Here is a 23,870-nt window from a genome sequence, read left to right on the forward strand (position 1 = left end):
CTCCAGCCTGGTCCTTTTCTCAGTGTAAAAGTGATTGGGGTAGCTCCTCTAACTCCACAGTAGCGTAGGAAATATGCCCTGCTCCTCTCCGTCAAGGATGACAACTTTGGTGAAACCACCACCTTGTGATTGTATCCACCTCAGCTCCAATATGGATATGCAGTTTCTGTCATCACTTAAATCCATGTTTGAAACATAGTCTTCTTGTCAGCATGCATTTGCTGATGCAGAATTTTAGATGTGCAGGTGATTTGAATGCAGAAGTGTACATGGAACTAGACGGTGTCTGCCTCATTTGAGCTCAGTTTATCACACCAAATTTAACTTAAACAGCAGGATATGGCCTCATGTATTTAGATAACAATAAATTAATTTAATTTATTATATTCTTAAAGGAACCAACAGACAACCTGGAGGATAGTCTTCTGTATACTAGACCCGAGTTTATTATAGGAACTGAAGGAGAAGAAGAAGACAAATTGGCACCAAAACATGGAGAAAACCCAGGAAATCACACAGAGACCACGGAAAATGCAGGTAGGTGGAGGGAGAGAAGGTTGAGCATTCCAGTAAAGCTTTAAATGAAATGCTTCTGCTCATATAGAATACAAGGTTCTGAAGCAGTGTCTCAAGTCCAGCAATGCATGGTCACTCTTTTCTTATGCATTTGATTCTTTCAACATATTCGTTAAATGGGAATTACATGGGAAGGCTGTATTTACGTTGATAGCAACTATGCCTGTCTCTCAAAAAGCGTTAGAAGAAATCTTGGCTTTTTGAACACGTTAAGTAGCAAAAACACTGCATGTCAAATTCTGTGCTGTTGCAACTTTACTGACTGTGGGGTTACTGTGGCTAGAATTAATTTCTCTCTCATCACTTTGGCATTCTTTAGTTTCATTGTGAATCCACAGATGAGAGAACTTTAACAAGATTTTGTGTAACTTACATTTTTAACAGCGATAAAGAATGACACAGAAAGAAAGTTTTGTTATCAGCAGCTTCCAGTTACCTTGAAGCTCTTGTACACTATATTGCAGGTAACATTGATTACTTGTTTGTTTAGTTGGAATTTTTCGTTACATGGTATCATTGTGTTGAGAGTAGTACCTCTGCTTACACAGGAAATGTCGAAGTTTGAAGAACCAGACATTCTTTTTAACATGCTGAACTGTCTGAAGATCCTGTGTCTTCATGGGGAATGCCTGTATATAGCGAGAAAGGATCATCCCCAATTTCTTGCCTATATTCAAGATCACATGTTGATTGCAAGGTATGTTTTTATTGCACATTTTGTCTTTATACTTCATTGGTTCTCCAACTATGTATTTGTTGTTGGCATCAAAGAATTTGCAGGTATAATATGGAAAATCAAGAAAGGGTGGTAGGGAAGCATGGAAAGGTTAAGTAACTCTTTAAGGGCACATGGCACAGGCTAATTAAGAAGTTGCAAATGAAACAAGGTACTCTGTCCATTATGGCTACTGTGTTATGTACCACTTGTTTTGCAGGGAGTCAGAGAATTTCTCATATTGAATAATAGCATTGTCTGAGACCTGAGGTATCTTTTCTGACTGTACAAAGTAAAATAAAGGAGGATGTAGAGGCAGGCATACAGTTTGTAGGGCGTTAGCATTAAAGCTGTGAGAACAACAGTACTGCACCTTGGTTTTAAGAGGTAAAGGGAGGTTTTTCGTTTAGTATCAGAGTGAAGTGGATTGAAATCGGTGCTTTTAAGATTCTCTTTGGAGCAAGTGACTTTTGCAGAACGCTGACTGAATAAACATCAGGATATGATGTTCTGAAATAGTGTGTTCATCAGTGCTTACAGCTGCTCAGTATCAATTTCACTGAGCATCTCCTGAGACCGTAGGGTTTTAGCAGACTAGAGAATCTGTCCTGAATCTAAATACCAGCAAATTGTGAGCACTCGACATATTAGTCATTTGTGGATGCACATGATTCATGATACCAAGACAGTTCATGTGGCTTATGCGCTGAAGCTAGTCATGCTGAAACTGCTAATTCATAGCATAGATTATGTTCCATGGCAGTTCTGCCTTGAATTAGGCAAAATCCTGTCAAAGAAGATTTGCAAGTATCTCTGTCCTCCGACCAGCAACTCTGTAGTATTCACATAAATGCCCAGGATGGCTTATAGAGATTTTCATGAAAAGTGTGTTCCCGCCAACAATACAGTGCAGACATTTAGAAGGAAGGATGTCAAGGGAGTGTTTTTATAAGCAGGCTTGCTCTTTTTGGTCTTTCCAGCTTATGGGGAGTTGTGAAGTCTGAATTCTCTCAGCTTTCTTCCCTGGCAGTCCCACTTCTTCTTCATGCACTTTCGCTTCCCCATGGAGCTGACATTTTCTGGACAATCATAAACAGCAATTTCAACAGCAAAGATTGGAAGATGAGATTTGAAGCAGGTGGGCCAGTGAATTGTACACTATTTGCTCTTTGTTGCTTCACTGAAGAGGTAGAGCTTTCTCTGCTGTAACTGAGGAGACCTATGATAGATATAATAGGTGATTATCTTTTTGCTGCTTGGGGAGTTTTGGAGATAGTCTGGTGCAAAACTACGGCACAACAATGCAGTAAAAGAGAGGAGAACAGGAGACTTTTTGGATAATCTAAGTAAAATCAAAATTACAACATTTGCTGGGTATTTTTTGTTATTACTTTCTCAGATGGGCACATTTCTAGGAGAGGTATATTAATCAGGACATAAAGAAGCCATTGCCTAAACTAACATGCGTATTTTCTTTGTCTGGGGGGCACGTCTGCTACAGTGGAGAAGGTGGCTGTGTTGTGCAGATTTTTGGATATTCACTCTGTGACAAAGAACCACCTGCTGAAGTACTCTTTGGCTCACGCATTCTGCTGTTTCCTAACTGCTGTAGAAGATGTCAACCCAGCAGTAGCTACAAGAGCTGGGCTATTGCTTGACACCATAAAGAGGCCAGCTTTACAGGTAGATTCATTATATGGGGAAAAGACATGTTCAAACAAGAATCTGGGTTTTCACTTGAAGTTCAAAGTGGTTCAGGCATACAGCATCACAGTTGCTGCTGATACTTCTTTAGGCAAGCCTTACGGTCTTATCCTATGGGTAGGACAGAACTTTACCTATACCTTTGTATTGCTCAAAATCTTACCAAATACTATGTTCTAAATATGATGTTCATTTATCTCCTTCCTTACCTTACTTTTCCATTGATATCAGTAGCATTAGTCCTGATATAAGGGACTTGGTGGGGAAAAAGGAGCTAAATCTTTATCCTGTACTAAATACCGTACTACTGTATTATCCTGTCCTCCTATACTAAACCAGGAGAAGTTGGGAGCTTTGACCTCCCTTTGCTTTAAAAGATGCTTAAAGTTTTCACATCTCAGTTCTCTGTTGTTTTTGTTTTTTTCTTTATAGGGTCTCTGTCTGTGCCTTGATTTCCAGTTTGACACAGTTGTCAAGGACAGGCCCACCATTCTTAGTAAGCTTTTGCTACTTCATTTTCTAAAAGCGGATATTCCAGCTTTGAGCTGGGAGTTCTTTGTGAATCGCTTTGAGACCTTGTCTCTGGAAGCACAGCTTCATCTGGACTGCAACAAAGAATTCCCTTTCCCAACAAGTAAGCAGAGTCCAAATCAACCTGATCCCCTCTTATCAGCTTCTGGAATTTCAGCTGCCTGCAAGGGTCTGAGAGAGATGTAGATCTCACCTGTATAGAGAATAATTTGAAGCGAGCATTTTTTGACTGCCTGAATACAGATTAGGCTATATGCTGTCGCACCTTTGGGTGTTATGTTTTACTCTCACTAGGATGCGATTGCCAGCCTTGGTTGAAACACAGTCTGGTTCTGTGATCAGCTGCAACCTGCATTAACTCACTTGTTTTTTGTACATGTTCTTATGCTATAAACGTTGCTATTCACAAAGGCTTAGGTCATGCCTCACCCTGTTCTGTAGTGGTCAGTACAAAGACAGCCCTAGGAGCTGTATGACCCTTGAAAAACAAACAAATGCATGAGGCACAGCACGCGGACTCTTAGGTATGGTGCTCAGTTAACTATTCCCGCAGTGACAAATGTTTGTGTCTGTCCTGTTCATATGTGGGTTCTTGATGAGATCCCATGTGTCCTTCCATTCACTAGGGGGGGCTAAAAAATAATTTGTGCATGATTGTTTAACACACTGAGTAATTGCAAACTTCCTTACCTAAGTGGTGGCACCTGAGGCAGATCTGTTTCCATCCGAGTTGCTTGGAGGAGGTGGGGACAGCTGTTTGGACAGTGTGTGCCCCCTCAGCAGCCTAATGCCTCCTCCTACACTTGCATGGAGCCCAGTGCCTAAAAAAGCCCAGGTGCTGCTGCTGCAACCATACAGGTAATGGGTGGAACTGCAAATGTATTTTCTTCTCAATATGTGAGTAGCTTGACCCAAAGCTGGGAACTCCTGATGTGGCCTGAGAAGGGAATCTTGGCACTAGTATTGAGCACCTCAGGCAGCAAATGTAGGGTCACATCTTTAAATATGAATATTTGGAAGTGATTTAAAATCTGCAAAAGATATCTTTCAAGTTTCTTTTTAACCTTTCTCTTTGCCTTTTCAAAGACATGAGTGGTGCAAAGGATCAACTCACCAGCTTTAGTTGCTCAGATAATTAAAGGGTTTGGATGCACTATAGACATGAGTATAGAAAAGTACTGGTGACCCCATTAAGGCATGCAGGGACACTGCTGGTAACACCATTGTAGACGCAAAATCACATTCACAGATTTCTGGAGGCGCTGTTCAAATCCAGGGTGATAGATGTAGGCAGGATAGGAGGTCAAAATTAGTGGCCACATTTGGGTATGAGTGCACTAAACGTGATCCATATTTGCGAGATTTCTGCCATTTTAAACAGAGGGCACCTCATATTCCCTCAGCCTGAAATTCCAGTTTTGGTTTCGAGAACCTGTTTTTATCCAGTCTCTGAAGAAAGAAGTAACAGTGTAGTTTTTTAAACACAGTTACGCAGTCTGGGGTTTTATGGATTTCATAATGACAGCATGCAAATGAGTACCTTGCAGATGGACCCCTTGAGCCCATACAAAGCTTTCTTGACTTGAGTGGGACCTGGGGCCCAGATGCATTTGGCACTTGGCAGCGTTAGGGCCTCACCATGCTGTGGAATGAATCCTAACTTGGTCAATTGCATTTGCAAAGCTATCACTGCTGTCCGGACAAATGTCGCCAACCTCAGTGATGCAGCAATGTGGAAGATCAAGAGGGCTCGTTTCGCACGTAATCGTCAGAAGAGTGTGCGTTCCCTGAGGGACAGTGTGAAGGGACCAGTGGAGTCAAAGAGAGCGCTCTCCCTTCCAGAAACCTTAACCACCAAAATTCGTTGAGTATCTATTTATATTTTTGTGACACGTCTGTATCTTCTCCCTTAGGATTGTATCCTATTGCTGGGTACACATTGGAATTGTCAATGTTTATCCAATTGGGATAGAAAACTCAGGTTTCTGACTGATTGGGCGTTATTCAGATAATGACAAGTTAGTGAGTTTGACAAATAACATAGGCAAACACTATGTTTATGCTGTGTTTGTTTAAAATGCCAGAACAAAATGCTTCAAGACTAGTTTGTGGATAGATCTTAATTTTTATTTGTGGCTAATACACAGTAGACTTGTCTAAAATAGATACAGTGTTTACAGAAAAATTCCTCTGTTACTAATTTATTTATTGATTGTAATTATTAATCAGTGTATGCAGCATATGCTAGACATCTTAAAAACAACTGTTAATGTCTCAAATAAGCTTTTGGATATCTTCAGAATTTCTTTGTTAGGAAAACAACACCCATGGAACAGATCCTTCCTGCCAGCTTGTTTAGGAGGAGCTAGGTGCTGGAAATCCATAGGCCTGTATGGAGCGCCGTACAGATACTTTTCCAAGCAGAAATAAAGCTTCCCCATTCTCATTTAAAGAATTTTACAAACACAGATTAGTTTTTATATTAAAATTGGACCTCTCGCATTGTTCCTACCCATATAATAGGAACCAATAAAATATTCAAACCTGGGCGTTGTTGAACTGTTAAGATAAAAGGTAATTTATTCTCCAAAAAAACCCACAACCATATTTTGGGGCTCCTAGGTAATCCTTCTTGAGCAATTTCTGATCGGGCACAGGGGGTCCTGTGCAGTGACTCCTGTGACAGCAAAACTGAATGATGGAGAAAACTAGCATTATAGAACATGGTGCACAAATCTGTAGGGCACAGAAGTGACATGTTTCAAACAGTTACACTCACTGCCTGACAACTGTGCATGAGGAAATGAACATAAATATGCTAGCACTGAATATATGCTGAAGTAGATGTCAGTACTGCCTTTTTAAACAGAGTTGCTCTTGTTTTTTGTGTGTGTGTTTGTTTGTTTTTTAAGCTGTGAGCTTGACCAGACACGAGCAGTCTGCTCCAGCACTTGGAGGAACACCAGAGCAAACACCAGGTGGGTTTGACAAGGCGAGTGTTTGGATGGAACCGGAGAAGGAAGGCACTAGTGCTGGCTTTCTTGATGACTCATGAGACAAACTTATGCAAGATGGAAGTTGTCTAAATGGGACAGTGAATCACGCCTCAGCGTGGTTCCAAAAGGTGTACATTGAACTTTTGCTCTTGATCTGTACTGAAAACTGCCCCCAGTTGTTAAACAGTGCTCCAGGCTGGGAGGAGGTTATTCAGAGGCAGTCAGCTATGCCAGCAGCACCTCACCCTCCTGTCTTCCATTGCCCACAGGAACAAATAAATCTTCAGTAGGCTGGCCCCATGGGTCACCTGTCTTCAGCCTGATCTTTGACCTTCAGGTTTTAGAGAGAGCAGACAGAGTGTTTTTGATTGTTGGTAAATTGCACTTGTCTCCTCTGTATGCTTACAGACATCTTAAGTCCCTTATATATTTACTGACATTTTGTGAAGATGTCACCCTTCTGTCAGGCATTTTTAGGACAGCTAGCTCAGCAGGGACCAAGTGATCTCTAAATAATTGTGACTACTAACAGTTCTTGCTCTGAGTCCTATGTAGACTGACCATTTGGAAATGGAAATTTTGGTGAAAAATCTCAGATCCAGATCTTCTCATATTCCTTCTTCAAGACTTGCAATATTTTAAACAGGCACAAATTCAGAATTAAAGCAGGCCAGTTTGCTGCGTGATCAGCTGAAAGGAAAATACCTTGCCAGTGTGGGTGCTGACTAAGCTGTGAAATGGATTAAGAGAGCTTCTGAACTAGCAGTATATAGCCCTATCATACCAGCCCAGTGAGAGCTGGAAATCAAGCAGATCCTTACAGAACACACTGTACATACATTACAGACAACCCTGTGCAGGTTGTCACAGGCTTATAGAAGGAGCAAGCGAAATAATGGTGTGATGAACAGATGTGTCAGTGAATGATTGTTCTTCATTTAATGTCACGGTTCACCTGCTATATACTGGGCTTGGGGAAACTTGTCACGTAAGAGGTGTCGGCCTCACAGTAGGCATTGTTAGCTATTGTGATTTTATTAGATATATGTTGGTATTTCAAAGCTTCAATTTCCAGGCTCAGGTAATTGATCACCTAAGCTGCAAATTCAGGTTCCACTAAAAATGTATGTATAAAAGGTTGCATGTAGCTAGGAGCCACTGATGTGAAGAGAAGTCTGATAATATGATTCAAAATTATCACAGATGGTTTGGAAACTAGGAGACAAGTGACTGCCCCTCTCCGCCTGCCCAGTATTTATTTCTTTCTAAAATCTTATTTTTTTGTAAAATGGGTTTTTTTTTTTAAGGTTTGACTCATAGTTTTTAACACTTTGCGTTGGCAGTACTGAGCATATCTGATTCGTCTAAGGAACTGACTCCTAAATGTAGGCTGTACATCTGCTGTAGAAAAACATTTATTTTATTATTATGCATACGACTGGAATGAACCAGTCCCCATGCTCATCCATTCTTTCTAGATCTAAAACTGTAGACCTTGTCCAGTTCAAATACAAGCTGAATTCAATGCGCATTTTGTAGGGATTAGGCACCAGGATCATGTATTTGTTCATCTACCCTTTACAGTACCTGGGATAGTTTTATCGATAGGCACAGGGATCACAACGGGGATGAAGCACGATAGAATTGTGATCTGATGTTTTTTTGTTGTATTGTGATAGACCTTAAAGAAAGACCTCTAAAATTTGAAGGTAAAGGGGTCTGATATAAGGGACACGTGAATAAAGAGATATAGCTGTGGGCACGACGCTAGATTGAATTCAGGAATGGTGGCTGTATATTAACTAGAAGGCTGCGTGTGTGGTAATGTGAGAAGGTTTTCCTGGGGGGTGTCTGTATGTATATACCTTGTATATAGGTGCACACACACATACACAAACTGTATATGTATGTGCATACATTTTGAGGGGTAAAAGCCACCATAGCCACTGTAAAGACAGGCCTGCCTTGGTTTTGCATTCTTACCTTGACTGTGAACAGCTTGATTAGGTACAGGACACCCTGTATCAAGTGTTAAAGAAGTGAAAGTTTAGTTCAAGCTTGATACAAGGTAAGACCCATTTCAGAGAGTACAGGAAGGTTTTCTGGACCCTGAAAGTCTATTGCCTGAATGGGATTGTAAGGTTTTTGTATTTTTAAACAAGCAGTTCTCCATTGCTGGTTCATTGCAGGTTTCTGCATTAGAAGTGAAAGCAGGAGGTGACTGACATTCTCCAGGCTTGATCCTTAGTAGAGCGGTGATGAACTACTCAGGGTGAAGCTCTGTTCACTACGTCCTGCTGTATAGTTTTCAGAGAGGGTGAAGTATAAGAAATGAGATTTTAATGCTTCAGAAAGTATAACAATATTTCTGGAGAGTAAAATGTCAGGAAAAGTCCTGGAAGTGTTGGTTAACTGGTGTTAGCGTTACAAACTTGTGGCAAAATTGAGCATTTCATCACTGAGCTTCTAAATTATGTTTTTCAGCAAGTGAAAGTAAGATAGGTTAGTCTTTTCAGATTAATTACTCATTGAGTTCTATTTGGAGAATCAGGATTTATTTAGAGCCTCACGATCCTTTGACTCATTCCGTCTTATCTCCTCCTTTGTTTTATGGAAAATCTCACAACACGTAACAGAGCTAAAAATGAGTAGGGCTGAAGAAAACAGTCTAGTATCATCTTTATGAAAATAGTGTCTTTTTGATACAATTTCGTGGAAAAATTTAAGGTGCCTATAATATGTGGAAAGGTCATTTGTCATTTGTTGTCCACAGATCTAAATTTATTTCCTATATACATTTTTAATGTGCTTCTGAAAATGGAACTTGCTGTGTTTCTCATTCTAATTTTGTCAGAACTTATTGTTTTCTTTTTTGCATCTGCAAATCTTGGTCCAGCAAAAGTTTGGATAGAGAATTTTCATTTTGAACAAAGGTTTCCATAAATAAAAAATGCCAGTGAAAACTGTTTGGAATAAAAAATATTCTGTAATATGAAGTTCATGACTTCTTTTTACCAAAATGAGACCAGTAGAGGAAAGTTATTCTTAATAGAAGTGATTCTGAAAATTTCCCCCCCTAGTTTTCATTTTCAGCTATCATGAAAATAGCAGCCTTCTCCCATATTCAGCAAAACAGCCAATCAAACAAAACCCTTTGCTCTCCCGCCAGTAAAACATTAACATATTAAAAATTATTTTAAAAATGACAGACACTGCAGTTTTGCTGGTGAAGAACTAAGACAGATGCAGTTGTACCAGCAAAGGAGTCCCTTGTCAGAACAGCGTATTACATTTAGAGTATGGGTAAATTAGAATATTAAAATAACTTTTAGTATTTGCCATAAATATATAGCTATGAATTTACATAAACCCTAAGACATGTAAGTAACTCTAATGGACTAAATGGATAGTAGTTGCTGGCTAGTAACTCTAACACAGGCATGCGAGAACAATTTTAAGATTATACTTTGAGCTAATCTTGCTTGTAGGGTCTGTCCTGCAAACTTCAACTTAAACTGTTCTTGCAAAAGTAAGGACTTTCTCCAGTAGTTGAAAGGATTTATCATTGAAATGAAAACGAGCAGATCATTTTATAATTCTGCTTCATGCCAACTTGCTTTATCTCAGTCATTTGCTGTTAGATTTTTAACCATAGATCAGAAAATGCATCAGAATATGTTTTAGTAACAGTTAATTGTAATTGGTAAGAGCTATAGTGTTTAATGAACAAACTAAAATTAATGGTGTCATTAAAACTTAATTTTCAAGTATGGCCCCATTTTGATGCTGTCAAAATATTTTTCTGATCCCTTTGATTATCCTAGTGGAAATAATTTTTATTTATTTTGCATATAATCCAATCCACATATAATGCATTTTATCTATAGAGAAGCATTTAAATTATATTCCTGTTTTAAAATAGAACACTTTAGAATAATCTACTTTACTGTGCTTTAGCCATGCATTTATTCAGAATTATTTAATAAAAAGAACCTGATACACTGATGGGTGAAATAGCTGCTGCTTTTCATGAATTCAATTCCTAGTGTTAGTATAACATAAATCTTTTAGGAACTGTTAAGCACTAAAAAAAGGCTTCACAAACAGGGTGAAAGGGAAGAGGGTAACTCCAAAGGCAATTACTAGAGAATTCTAGTCTTAAAAGTAACTAGAAATGCTATATTTAAAAAAAATAATGAAGTATGAAAATGAAAGTACTTGCCCACTTGGCAGTGTTATTTGTAATGTGTCTGTTTTGCTTGGATAGTGATAGCCAGCACCCAGCCTTCCTTGTGTTTTGTGAGTAGCCTCTCGCCTTTCACACGATCGTATTCCCATGCAAAGTGTTATTTCCATTCAGTGTTTGTAATACCAAGTCTTGGCCTTCTTCTCTGTGAAGAAGTCATCAAAACTTTGACTTTGTGTCCCAAAACCTCATATAGTGCCTACATTTTGACCCAAGTTGTTTGAGGAGAAATATGGACTCAATGCAAAATGGGGAAGTCTTCATTCTTTGTTTCATCATTATTTGGTAGAATTTTCTCCATCTCCTACCTTTGCCGTTTTGTACATCCTCCACTGGCAAAGACTAATATCCACTAACTTCTGCTGAAGAAAGACTGAAAACTATGCCAAATGAGAATTTGGTGGCAGTGGGATTTGATTCTCCCTTAATGCTTGGATATGAAGGAATAGTACCACTCAATTTGGCAGAAGCGCACTGGGATGGGCGGATTACCAGCTTGCTTAAATATGGGAAAACTGAGAAATGGAGTTCGGTGTACACAGTAGGTGTTAAAGTGCTGCTGACTCTGAGGCAACAGAGGAACAATGCCTTCAGAAATGCATACCTATCTCCTGTGACTTCACCATGTGTGTTTGGGCAGAAATGGAGCAATGGAAAGATATTCTGGTGTATTTTGTACCCTGTTTATAGTCTTATCTGGTGTCTGATACCAATATCTCTCTTGTGCCAATAGGACAACCCTCCCCAGAGAATGATAATACAATAAAAGACCTACTGCCAGAGGATGCTGGGATTGATCACCAGACTGTCCACCAGCTGATTACTGTGCTAATGAAGTTCATGGCAAAGGATGAGAGCAGCGCTGAGTCGGACATCAGCAGTGCTAAAGCTTTCAACACAGTCAAGCGCCATCTGTACGTCCTGCTTGGTTATGATCAGCAGGAAGGATGCTTCATGATTGCACCACAAAAAATGCGTGTTTCGACCTGCTTTAATGCCTTTATTGCTGGAATAGCACAAGTAGGTGAAGGCGTTTACTACTTTTTGCCCCTATTTATCATTGCCTGTTGTTGAAATGGTGGTAGCACAGCCTTCTTTGTACCAAAATAATGGTTGAGTGTGGTAATTCTACTTAAAAATTCATAACACCTCTTCAGTTGGTGGAAGAATTTGCTGCTTGTTCTTTATTCTCAGAAGGCCTCCATGTAGCCTAAGTGCTTTCTGTAGGTTTTTGCTTTGCAGTTAAAAAATAGTTAAATAGAAGTATGCTGAACTTGCTGCATCATTGTCATAGAGGTAATGGTTTTGTGTGCATGGAGGCACGCCAATACTACCGCTGTATGAAAAATTAGAGACTACTCCAAACCTCTGTGCCCTCTTTCCCTAGCCTTTGAATGCCTTACTTTCCTCCCATGTCATTCCCTCCTTTCCCATTCAGGAAGACCCGGGACCCATCTACTCTTGCTTGTTTCCCTGCGCGAATGGTCTGTAAACTCTTTGACATTCTTCACTTTGTAGGAGGCTCATTCTTCTTCCTTAGAGTGCACCAAGACTTTCTGTTCTCCCTTTCCTAGGGAGTGGTGCCACCATGATAAACTTCTGCATATATTGCTATGATAAATATCCTTTCCTTGTGCCTTCTTTCTCTATTGTGTAAGAAGTATGGTAATTTCCTATCTCACAAGGCTCTTCTAAGGCTCAACTAATTCTTACTAATAGAGCAGTTGGCGATGCTAGGCTGAAAAACATTTCACACTTGCAGCGTGTTCTTATTATGTGCAATGAAGCATCATCATCACTTCCACACTTTTTCCTTATCACGGTCTCTCATAAAGGATTACTTCAGGGGAGAGAGCGGGCTGTGATTTCAGATTTCCCCCTGCCCTAGCTCTTAAAATGCTCACTGTAACCTTCAAACTTTGCTCAAAGTTACCCTCACCTCTTCTGATCTGCAATTCTTACCAGGATTTTTTGGTTCACACATTGGAATCGGTGATTTTTCAAAGTCAACTGTAATGTAGATTCTTGGATAAACGTTCACAGTCATGGAGAAGTCAGGTATCCACATTTCAGCAGGCAAAATAGAAGGTGTTAATGCAAACTGGGTAGCTGCAAATGTATCCTGATCCATTGTCTCGGAGCACCATTGCTATGTGGTGTTAATCATCTTTCATTTGTACGGTTTTAAGCTGAAGTGTGTAAAAGGAGATTCTGGCCTGTTACTGTTCTATTGAGAGTCTGGAAGTGGCAGTTTAGATCACAGGGCAGTATCTACCACATTTTTCTACATGTTTTCCAAGTTTGGATTGCCAAACTTCAGTGGCCCTAACTGACCGGATTTTCGGAAGTACTTCTGCAGCTCTAAATATCAGCCCCTGCCTTTCCTTTTCTGCCTTTTGTGTCTCATGAAAGCTGAATCCACCATTTCTGTTTGAAAAGCTTTGTTGTGAATACTGGCTTCCTTGATGTCAAATGAAATTTGACAACTTCAGTAGGCCAGGATTTTTCTCCAGGTAGCAGATATCAAAACTTTAATTTATATTTTGGGGGGATATATTTTCTTCCTCTTAGCTGTAGGGCTGCTTTGTGTTGGGAATCACCTTTGCTGCAGGAGAAATGCTATTTGCAACCTGAAGATGTGTTTACAGAGTGAAAACTCAGTATAGCGCTTTTAAGAGATGTATTTCAGTTATGCTCCCCTCCATAAATATTTTTAAATATTTGTCATAAATATTTGCTTGCCTCAGTCAACTCCACAGAGTTTGGGATTGGGCTTACTTGCTGTTGCATTGATTTTGATCAGGAATGGTCAGTTCAAGGAAAAATACTAAGACTTTTGATTTTATTTTTTTTGCATCATAAAATCTGTCTATGTGGAATCCTTGAAAGCGTAAAATGCCTTTTTCTCTCTCTAGCAGCAGAAGTGGCCAAGTTTTGGTGTTTGCGGTCAGTGTGGAATTGCCCCGCATGGTGGCAATGTTGTACAAGCCCGTCAGAGTGGGGAAGCCATCAGTGCCCGGCTCTGCTCAGCACCCCAAGCTGAGCTCTGCTCAGCATTTGCAACATCATTTATTACAGATCTTCATGTGACAACTTAAAAAATGGGTCTGCTCAGCTTAAGACATGTCTGTATTACAGTATGTAATTTAGGGGGGTTGGAACTAGATGATCTTTAAGGTTCCTTCCAACCTAAATTCTTCTATGATTCTATGTGCCGTGTTAAGGCAGGGCTCTGTCTTCCTTGTACGGATGAGTTTTTCCTAACCACGCTATATAACTATTATCACACTCTGAGAAGACACAGCATTGCAGGGTAGGACCATATTTGGTGATTATCTATCATCTGTTTGGCAGGCTAACCCTACATGGATAGACATGGGATTCATCTATGTAGTTCTATGCATGCAGCATAAAAATTTGAGACAGCTGCACATCGAACTAGAGAATTTTACAGGAAAAACCTTCCATTCGGCTTGTGCAGGAAGGAGCTTGAGAGATGAGTTCTGTGTTTGTAAATTAGGCTCATCCCCTTATTCTAATAAAAACAAAACCAAAAAAAGAACTACAGACCTGAAGGAAATGGATGATGTGGATGAAACTGATGTTTGTGTCTGTTTAGATGTACTGGGCTCCTGATAAAGCACACTAAGTTCACTGAAACTGCAGGGATGTGTTAGATCTTGGGGGTTGTGTTGGAGTTTGCTTGGCCTGCTGTTAAACCATTCTGGATGTCAACCAGTATAGGTTGGCATCAGAGACAAGGGCTTTGTGGATCCTTGTTATGATCTAGTTCAGCTGCTGATTTCAGGACATACGGCTTTAAATAATAATAGCTAATGTTGCAGGACTGATGAGGAGATAATGAAAAATAGCAATGCAGTTTCAATTGAAAACACAGTTGTGTCAGGGTAGTGGGAACACATGGCCACACTGCATGTAACCATCAGGATTCGAACCTCTGGGATAGGTACCAAATAGCATGATGCTCTTCAAAGGTCATGATGGAGGCAAGGCTTATGACTAGCAGTGATAACAGCAACCTGTCTACAGCAACACCCCCATTTAAAATTGATGAGCATTTTATTTAGAGCAAGTTATTATTTTCCATTAGCTTTATTCTTGGATCCTGTAGGATTTGCATGCTTAGACTTTCTGCATAACATTGCAGACAAACTCTTACCTTTCCTATAGTGAAGAGTGGGCTTTTTGTCTCATTACCTGATTCCAGAACATGGAGCTTAAAAAAAAAAACAACCTAACAGCTAATGTTGCAAGCCTGCTGAGAAAACAATGAAAACTGGCAATGCAGTGTTAATACAAAAACCCCCAAAAGACAAAATATACAGCCCTCCCTCCTAAAACCGACAAATACATCCTATCTGTTAAACATTGCATATACCTAATATGGTTATATCTATTGAAGCATGATCAACTTGTGCCATAATACAAGTCTATCCCAGCACAATATAATCTATGATCTTGCCAATGTATGTTAAAATTTAGTCTGTGCAGGATAAAAGGTTTTCAGAACACATCTTTTTTTGTTTCATTTTACCTATTTAACTAAAATGAGAATGCAGCAAGCTGGCAGAAAGTTTCTAACTGATAGTGAGACTTCCTTAAAAAAATCTGTTTCTTTTCACTTAGCATACCTCAGCTGTATCAGTTATTTTGCTTTTCAACATCAGAGGATTTGATTTTGGTGAGCTAACTCCTGTGCTAATATTCTTTTCAGGTGATGGACTATAACATCAACCTGGGAAAACATCTTCTTCCCTTGGTGGTGCAAGTGCTGAAATACTGCTCTTGTCCTCAGCTAAGGCATTACTTTCAGCAGCCTCCTCGCTGCTCCCTCTGGTCCCTCAAACCTCACATTCGGCAGATGTGGTTAAAGGCTTTGCTTGTCATTCTCTATAAGGTGAGTGGTCTTAAAAAGATGCTGACCACATTAAAATTTACACTTCAATTTGAAATTTTTTACAGGGAACACCTAACTGTGCTGCAAATGAAAGGACCTGTAAAGAACATTTTTCTTTGATTTGCTGACTCGCTGCATTTCATTTCAATGTCTGAAGTAGCTAGGCTTTTATCTGTTCTGCTGACTTATTACTTCTGCTGTCTATATTGTCTTTCACATGGTTACCTGAGCAAGAAAAACATGGATTTGAAAATAGGAAAATACTATATAAAGTTCCATTGAAGAGTATTTTGAGTAGCTTAGAATTAGTTTTAAAAAAAATTAGTAACTTTAAGTGAGTGGGTCAGCTTAACAGCTTGTATTCTTTAGTCGAGTGATGCTTTTTGGGAAGTGTTAAAATGAAATGTGTTTATGCACTAAAACAGAGCTGTGAATACTTTTGGTATGCATAACAAATTTCTAGCAGGTCTGTAGTACTTATGAGGAAGTGGAGACACTGGAAATGAATGATAATGTGCTGATTGAAATATAGTATTTGGAGAATGGTTCTGATGAGAGACCTTTTGCATTATTATTAATAGTTGGTTTTGTCATATAAAAGTCAAGAAAACAATATATGAAACTACACTAATAGGGATTTTTAAAACTTTTTTTAAAAATAACTCTGTGTACAAAGCTGAAAACAGTCCTACTTCTCATGATGTATTTAGAAATGTGTGATCAAAGGAAGGCAAAGGCCATCCAGCTGACAATATTCTTGTCATTTTTCTATTTTACCACCTTAACATTTATCCAAGGAGAAAAGTTAGATTTTAAGCTGAAGTTTTTCTCTTTCATTGCACAGTACCCCTACAGAGACTGTGAAATCAGCAAGATTGTACTTCACCTAATCCACATCACAGTCAATACTCTCAACGCTCAATATCACAGCTGCAAGCCCCATGCAACTGCTGGTCCTTTGTATAGTGACAACAGTAACATAAGCCGATACAGTGAAAAGGAAAAAGGTACTTTTAACCCTCTCATTTATGTGATAGTCATTGATTTAATTAATGAAGTCTTGCAGATGCTGTAGAAGCGGGTAAATCTGGTCTGAATTTTAGAACATAATTCTGTTCAGGTTCAGGATTAAGTCCAAGGTGTGACTTATTTGACCAGCTATAGACATCTATAGTAAAAGAAATTCACAATTTCCCTGTAGGCTAAGCATAGCACAGTGGTCTAACATCTCTCAGAGGAATCTTAGTAGTTCAGTCACTATGCCTGGATAGTCCTTGGCATTTTCTATGACAGTAATAACAGATTATGCCCACACACAAGGTGTGCAACCAGCCTGACACCACATTCTGATTATACTTTTTAATAACATGGCATAGTAGCAAATATTTGATCTTGAAGAGGAAAAAATATTAATTCAGTCTATAGCTTGTTTTTCTCTGTAAAAGGAGCTGAAGTTGACTAGTGTACATGCAGACGTATATGATGTGAATGTCTAAAGGCAGAAGAGAATGGTTCAACCCTTAGCGTCTGCATCTAATTGTTATCTGTATGTTTGCTAGCCGTAGCAGAGGTACTGCGGTGGTATGAACTGGTGTAAGGCTGGGGCTTGAAATAACATGGTGTCACTGAGTGTAGTTCCTTACAATTGTGAAGTTTATTATGTGATAAGTAGTTATGATCAAAGTTTAACAGGTTCTTTTGGTGTTAATCTGTAGCTGCCTTTAGCTACTTATTTGCTATTTACATCCTCCTTCTCAAACAGTCTTCCAAGTGTGCAGCAAACCTTCTTCCGAAAAAGAATACAAGAAGCACGCTTTTTATGCGTGTCAGTACCTTTTCCTCTTTTGCTGCTGGTTGCTCATGAAAAAATATCCAGTAGAACAAGGATACAAAATTTAGTTTACCTGAACACCATATTACTCAGCTTTAGCAAATTAAATCAACCTTAAAATGGATGTAAATGATATATTGCATATTCTCACTCACTTGGACATTTTTTATTGCTAGAGGAGGGCTAAGAGCGTTCAGATAACTGACGGCTTACTATGAATTTGTCTTTGTCCAGAGCTGAGTTAATGACTTAATTCATAACGACTTAATTATGGTAGTAATATACATTTATGAAATGCATTCAGTTTCTGGATTAATTCTGAGTCATTACTAAGACAAAGCGAGGTGCCCAAGTGCCCAGCTTGCAGTTCACAGTAAGTGCCAAGTTAGGTTTAGAAAACGTGGTGTTCCAAACCCATGTCCAACACTGATTCCCTGGGTGGCCTTGTGTCTCACTTCATCATTGTTTCCCTGTGTTCAAAGTAAGGAGAATAGTATTTACTTGCTTTCCAAAGCTCTTGTGAAGGGGCTCAGAGGTAAACGACTATAAATGGGCAAATTTTACTCTATAAATGCTGACTTAATCATAGGGCTCATCCTCCTCCTTTGCTGAAGTGCTGCAGAAAAAAGAGGATGTAGAAGAGTTTTCTTCCACCGGCAAGAAGCAGCCAATATAATTCCATAAGGACCTGGAAGTTGAAGCCTTTCCCATCTTTTCTAAGGAAGCTTGTTTAGTCTCTGGTCCAGTGGTGTGTATGCTGCTGTCATCGTCAAAGGTGGTGTTTAGATAATCAACAGATGAGGATTTCATTGTCAGGCAGCAAGAATCCCCATGCTAAAGATGGATTTTCCCACTATTGAACGTTTTTCCTAATTTTTCTGCCAAACTTTGTTGTGGAGATCATGGCAAGCGTACAGACTATTGTAGAGCTGATAATAAATCTCGTGAGAAGAAGCATTTGTTGCCAAGGGGAAGAAGAAGTTAGACACATAGGACGTGACGTTAAAAGTGATCTCCTAACTTATTAAACGCAGTCGCTGGGTTTAATGACTTTGATTTTTCTGGATTCAACATATCAGTTAGGTATCTTATCCCTGATGCTTTTAGGTGGCAGTTCCATAGCTTCACACATAGTAGAAACTCCTGCAATTTCAAAGCTAGAGATAATAATGTCCAGTTTAAGTCTCCAGTTGTGGGCCATTCTATCTCTATGGCTTAACTTGCTCTTCACTTCTAGGTACCAATGCGTTTGCTTACTAGAATAAACAAGGCAAGCTTTTTTTGTTTCTTCTCTTGAGTGCTCTGTTTTCTTTATCGTCCCACTAGTGTTTCTTATTTCCTTGGAGATGAATCACTAGACACAAGAGATACATATTTTTCCTTTTTTTAAAATTTCTTTTTTATAGCCATTTCATAGAGATGATGTGATTATTTTTTGAAGAATAAATAGATTTGTATCTTTCTTTCTCTCAGCTGTTTTCAACCAGCAGGTCTCAAATTAAAGCATAACATTTTACTATTACTACTTAGATCAATAATCTCATAATTCATACTCTTAGGTCTTATGCTATTACTATTACCAGCTTCCCAAGATTATCCATATCTTTCTTTTCCACTTTCCTATTTTGCTGGTTTATTGCTGACCTTGAAGTTCTTGTATTAATTTCGATCTTCAATTTACCGTTTCTCACTGAGCACTATAGAAGTTATTTACTCAAGTCAGTGTTCAGATGTATTGTATTTCTTCTATCTAAAGAATCTGTATTATTATCAGTAGAAAAGATCAGCTTAGAATGATAAAAGCTTTGGTATACTTTTGTTGCATTGTAACCCATTTTTCATTTATCTCTCTCCTTTCTGACCTTAATTCAAGATGTAACAAGAATGGCAGTTATACCCGAGATATAAATTTTCTTACAAACTTCAGAGATTCTTCATTTTCCTATTCAAGTTTAATTGAAACTAGCTGAGGTTTTGTTACAGAGACAGCTTTCATTCAAGGAATTGCACTCTCTTAAGAGTAATAAAGTTTTTTCTTTCTCCAGCAGAGGAAGACAGTGTTTTTGATGAATCTGATATTCATGATACACCAACTGGACCTTGCAATAAAGAATCTCAAACTTTCTTTGCAAGACTGAAAAGAATTGGTGGCAGCAAAATGGTGAAATATCAACCAGTTGAGATGAATGCTCAGAGAAGTATGAATTGTTTTGTCGGTATAAAATCATGCAGAAATACAATTTCCTAGTCTTAGTTTCAAGCTACCACCTTTCTTTGTAGAGTTTGTTGCACTGCCTAATTTGAATACAATTACTCTGTCTGACTTCTGAGAGCAGGTACTCCTCATTTCCCTGAATGAATTCTCTTACAGGAATCTCAAAGTAGGCACTCCAAAATAAAAAATACCTAAAATCAGCAGTTGTTTTCTGAAAGTTTAAGGTCTTTTGAATGTAAAAATGTTTAAGAGGATTCGTTGCAGTTTTCTTCCACCATTGGGCTGAAGATTTTTACTCAAATTTATTTTTTCACAGAAATTGATTTTTTTGATGAGGTGGGACTCCAGGGTAAGCAAATTTGTTGTTGCTGCTGCAAATGTTATGGTTTTCCATTGGTATAAAGGGTCATTTGGTGGCTTCAAAAAATAGGAAGGATTTTATTTTCAAATTTAGGTATCTGAAATGAATACCCTAAAAAAAAAAAAAAAAAAAAAAAAATTGAAGAAACTTCCACCACCACCCACCTGCCTTTTTTCTTTCAGATTTTTGCACGGGGTGGGGAATGATTCTGACTAGAGCAAACTCTCTCACTGCTTTTTTTGCATGGTGATTGATATGTGGAACATTTTGAAATACGGGGCTAGTAATGACCAGGAATATTCTGGTTTGTGTGAAAATATGCCGTTCCTAATAACAACAGTGATAAGCTTTTGAAACGTTCTCAATGAATGTGTTCACATAGCAAAATAACAATGCAGTGGTAGTCCCAGAAGGTATTATAACTGTGCTCACTTTGCTCCTCCCTGGGACAGGGAGGTATGACTATTTGGTGTGATGGTTGTTTAAGACTCTGTTGGGGTCTAGGAGCACTGGGGGCAAAAATTCTCTGAAAACCTGTCTGATCTCAGGCTTGTTATTGCTACCCTCGCTTCTTGAATGAGAAGCATCCATTTTAAGCCCACTTTGCTGCAGTAAATAACATGTAGGTGTACTTGAATATATGTTGATGTCCAAATGATGTCCATCATTTGGAAACCTCTTCAAAGTGGTCTGCATAGCTCATTTCTTCTTTCATCTCTCATGCCTAATGCAGCCATTCCAAGTGTCTGTAGAAATTACTTGCCTGTGCCATCTTCTTTTCAATGCATAACGTTAAACAGTCTATCTTCAGGGTACATCTGTCCAGGATGAGTAAAATTTGGATAGAATTTAGATAAACCCTATTATCCAAATAGTAGGGCTTTTTTGTTGTTGTTCGTTGTAAAAAAATCTATGTAATGTGGCTCTGAGGTTAAAACAAAATCTAGACAATTTTGACTAATATTGGTTTTGCATTTGAAATGCCAGTCTGTTGAATTGTGAGATAAAGATGAACATATCTGCCAGAAGTCTCCAACTGAGGTAGTATTAGCTCTTTCTGTTTTAATCAGGTGAAATAGAGCTGGCTGAATATAGAGAGACGGGGGCCTTACAAGACAGTATTCTACGCTGTGTGAGAGAAGAAAGCATTCAGAAAAAAAAACTGCGCTCTCTAAAACAAAAATCTCTTGATATAGGGAATGCAGACTCCCTGTTGTTTTCATTAGATGAGCATCGCAGGAAGTCCTGCATAGACCGGTGTGACTTAGAAAAACCACCTGTCCCTGCTGCTTACGCCATACACAGGCAGAGTGATTATGGACGATCTCGGCAGAATTCTTCTACTAAAGCTGAACATATAGAAACACAAGAAAATCTTCCTCGTACAGAGAGTTTCCAGGAAACAAGAAGACCCGTCATACCAGAAGTTAGGTTAAACTGCATGGAAACCTATGAAGTGAAAGTGGACTCGCCGGTTAAACCTGATGGTCCCAAGGAAGATGTAGATCTGATAGATTTGTCCTCCGACTCAACATCGGGTCCTGAAAAGCATTCAGTACTCTCCACTTCAGACAGTGACTCTTTAGTCTTTGAACCACTTCCTCCCCTTAGGATAGTGGAGAGTGATGAAGAAGAAGAAACAACAAACCAGCTGAATGATGAGGTCTCTGGCAAAACTGCTGCTTCATCTCCCTCCACTCCTATCAACATCTCCGCACTTAGCCTCAGCACAACTCCACTGGTCCAGTTCAGCATTGAAGATTGCTCTAAAGACTTTAGTTCTAAGGATTCGAGCAACAATGCTTCAGCAGGAATAGATGAGATCCTTTCCACTTCTCCTAAAGTCCAAAAGGACTCTTCAGAGTTGGTTAAGCCAGAAGAACTTCAGGACACGTCCTGTGGGAATCCACTAACACTGAAACAGAAAAGGGACCTGCTGCAGAAGTCATTTGCCCTTCCAGAAATGTCCCTTGATGATAACTCTGAGCTCAGCGTGGAGGACATTAAACCTAGTGGAGCAATTCCAAGCCCAAATGTAAAGACAGTCCTTATTAAAGTACCCGAAGATTACGAAAACCAAACAGAAAGTGATAAACTTGATACCAACACAGAGTCTGACACTGAACAAAACACAGAACAGAAGCAAGAGGAGGAGACTGAGGAGTCAGAGTTTAAGATTCAGATTGTTCCTCGCCAGAGGAAGCAGAGGAAGATTGCTGTGAGTGCCATTCAGAGAGAATACCTGGATATTTCCTTTAACATCCTTGACAAGCTGGGAGAGCAGAAGGAGGCAGGTGAGCTCAATCGCTGACCCGATCAAAAGTCTAATTACTGCGTGAAGGTTTTAGTAACAGCCCAGTGTAAGGACAGATGTGCGTACGTCCAGGGAGAGATGTGTATATGGAGCATGTGGTGTGGTCTGAGCTAGCTAAATGCTTTCAGGTGTTTGTTTCTCAGAAGGAAGGTACTAACCATACGGGCATTGTGCATGTGTGAGGACCCATTTGAAAAGGAAGCGGAGCTCAGTGACAGAAATACTGGTTCTGATAGCCAAGTTAAGGATGCAACTCCATGGCCTTTTTATGCGGGGAGTCAGAAAAATTGTCATACTTCTGTGCATTTCGTCCTGCTAATCTAGTCCATGCTACACTGATTCTCTTTTGAGTGTGTGATTTTTGACCTTTATTTCTTCTGCAAGCATAAGGCAATGGAAAACAGGCTGGATCACGAAGTGTAAAGCTGAGCAGGCTGTAGACTTCAGAACTAAGAATTAATCACAGTTTGCATTTAGGATCAGACAACCATACATATTTTGGTTCTATACACTAAAAACTTTTTTTAGCCTTTTTTATATTGAGTATCTACAAAGTTTACACGGCTTGTGTTTGTTAAAGACTTAAAGTTCAACCATGGGAAAAGCTATACAGTATTTCTGTGTATCCCAAGTTTTTTCAGATCATTTTAATACAGGGTTTTGTTACTAAGTTTTTCAGGTGGAGAGAAAGTGTGTTTTAGCTGCTTCCTCGGTTTCCAGTTTTAAAAACTGTATGCTGCTACCTCTTTACTTCTGTGGCTGTTTTTTTTTTTTTTCCCAGCATTTTTCAGTTACTAAATTTTACCAGCCTTTTTTTTAACATATTAATTAAAAAAAGGAAAGAATCTGTCAGGCCTCAGTTCTTTATTCCCCATCACTTCGCTGGCAACGTTTATGCATTCCTGACCTCACTTCTTTCTTAATTGCTTCAGAAGGAACCATAGTATAATTTCCTATAACTATATTCCACTTTGACAAGGAGAAATCATTCAGTGTGATCATAGTTATTCTGTTCCCTTTATGTTCCAGGCCTGTCATCCCATTTATGGTTCCAGTAGGCTGAAGAACCATTGGAGCTTTGTAAAAACAAAAGAGAGCTGAGTGCTTTTGAACCTTTCACGTAGGTTCTTAGAGAAGAATGAAAGAATTGTGCAATTAGACTCAAATGCTTTTTTGACCATTAGTCAGTAACCAACACTATCATCCTTGAAACTGCTTGGAAGGGCTGTCCCAGTTCAGAAATACTGTGGGGAGCCTAGGATTATGGCATATACGATGGTCATTTGGTTGCATGCATCTAAGTATGTCATCCAAGGGGAGCATAAAACATTCGCAATGACTCATTAAGTGCTCACTTCCATTACAGGTTGATGCAGGCAGTTCAGATAACTAGGTAATTTAGTGACTTGGGTCGTTTAATTTATCTCTTATGTTCTGTTTTCCTTTCATTAGTCTTATTGATT

The 23,870-nt window shown here is 39.1% G+C and overlaps 1 protein-coding gene across 16 annotated transcripts in view; it reads left to right on the forward strand.

Moving 5' to 3' along the window:
* UNC79 (unc-79 homolog, NALCN channel complex subunit) overlaps positions 1-23,870 on the forward strand; it is a 112,842-nt gene that overhangs the window by 37,973 nt on the left and 50,999 nt on the right. For 10 of the 16 annotated variants that reach the window (XM_054200187.1, XM_054200191.1, XM_054200192.1 and 7 more), the window contains 13 exons: positions 396-537; positions 961-1,040; positions 1,125-1,273; positions 2,272-2,429; positions 2,793-2,974; positions 3,428-3,629; positions 5,210-5,389; positions 6,439-6,504; positions 11,502-11,788; positions 15,504-15,686; positions 16,531-16,693; positions 19,563-19,715; positions 21,164-22,387. In XM_054200187.1, the coding sequence (XP_054056162.1) occupies positions 396-537; positions 961-1,040; positions 1,125-1,273; positions 2,272-2,429; positions 2,793-2,974; positions 3,428-3,629; positions 5,210-5,389; positions 6,439-6,504; positions 11,502-11,788; positions 15,504-15,686; positions 16,531-16,693; positions 19,563-19,715; positions 21,164-22,387 (3,169 nt within the window). The remainder of the gene's footprint in view (positions 1-395; positions 538-960; positions 1,041-1,124; positions 1,274-2,271; positions 2,430-2,792; positions 2,975-3,427; positions 3,630-5,209; positions 5,390-6,438; positions 6,505-11,501; positions 11,789-15,503; positions 15,687-16,530; positions 16,694-19,562; positions 19,716-21,163; positions 22,388-23,870) is intronic. The other 6 variants (XM_054200189.1, XM_054200203.1, XM_054200193.1 and 3 more) reach the window with 5 other exon arrangements.

The sequence above is a fragment of the Rissa tridactyla genome, chromosome 4 (assembly GCF_028500815.1).
Source record: "Rissa tridactyla isolate bRisTri1 chromosome 4, bRisTri1.patW.cur.20221130, whole genome shotgun sequence".
NCBI classification, from domain to species: Eukaryota; Metazoa; Chordata; class Aves; order Charadriiformes; family Laridae; genus Rissa; species Rissa tridactyla.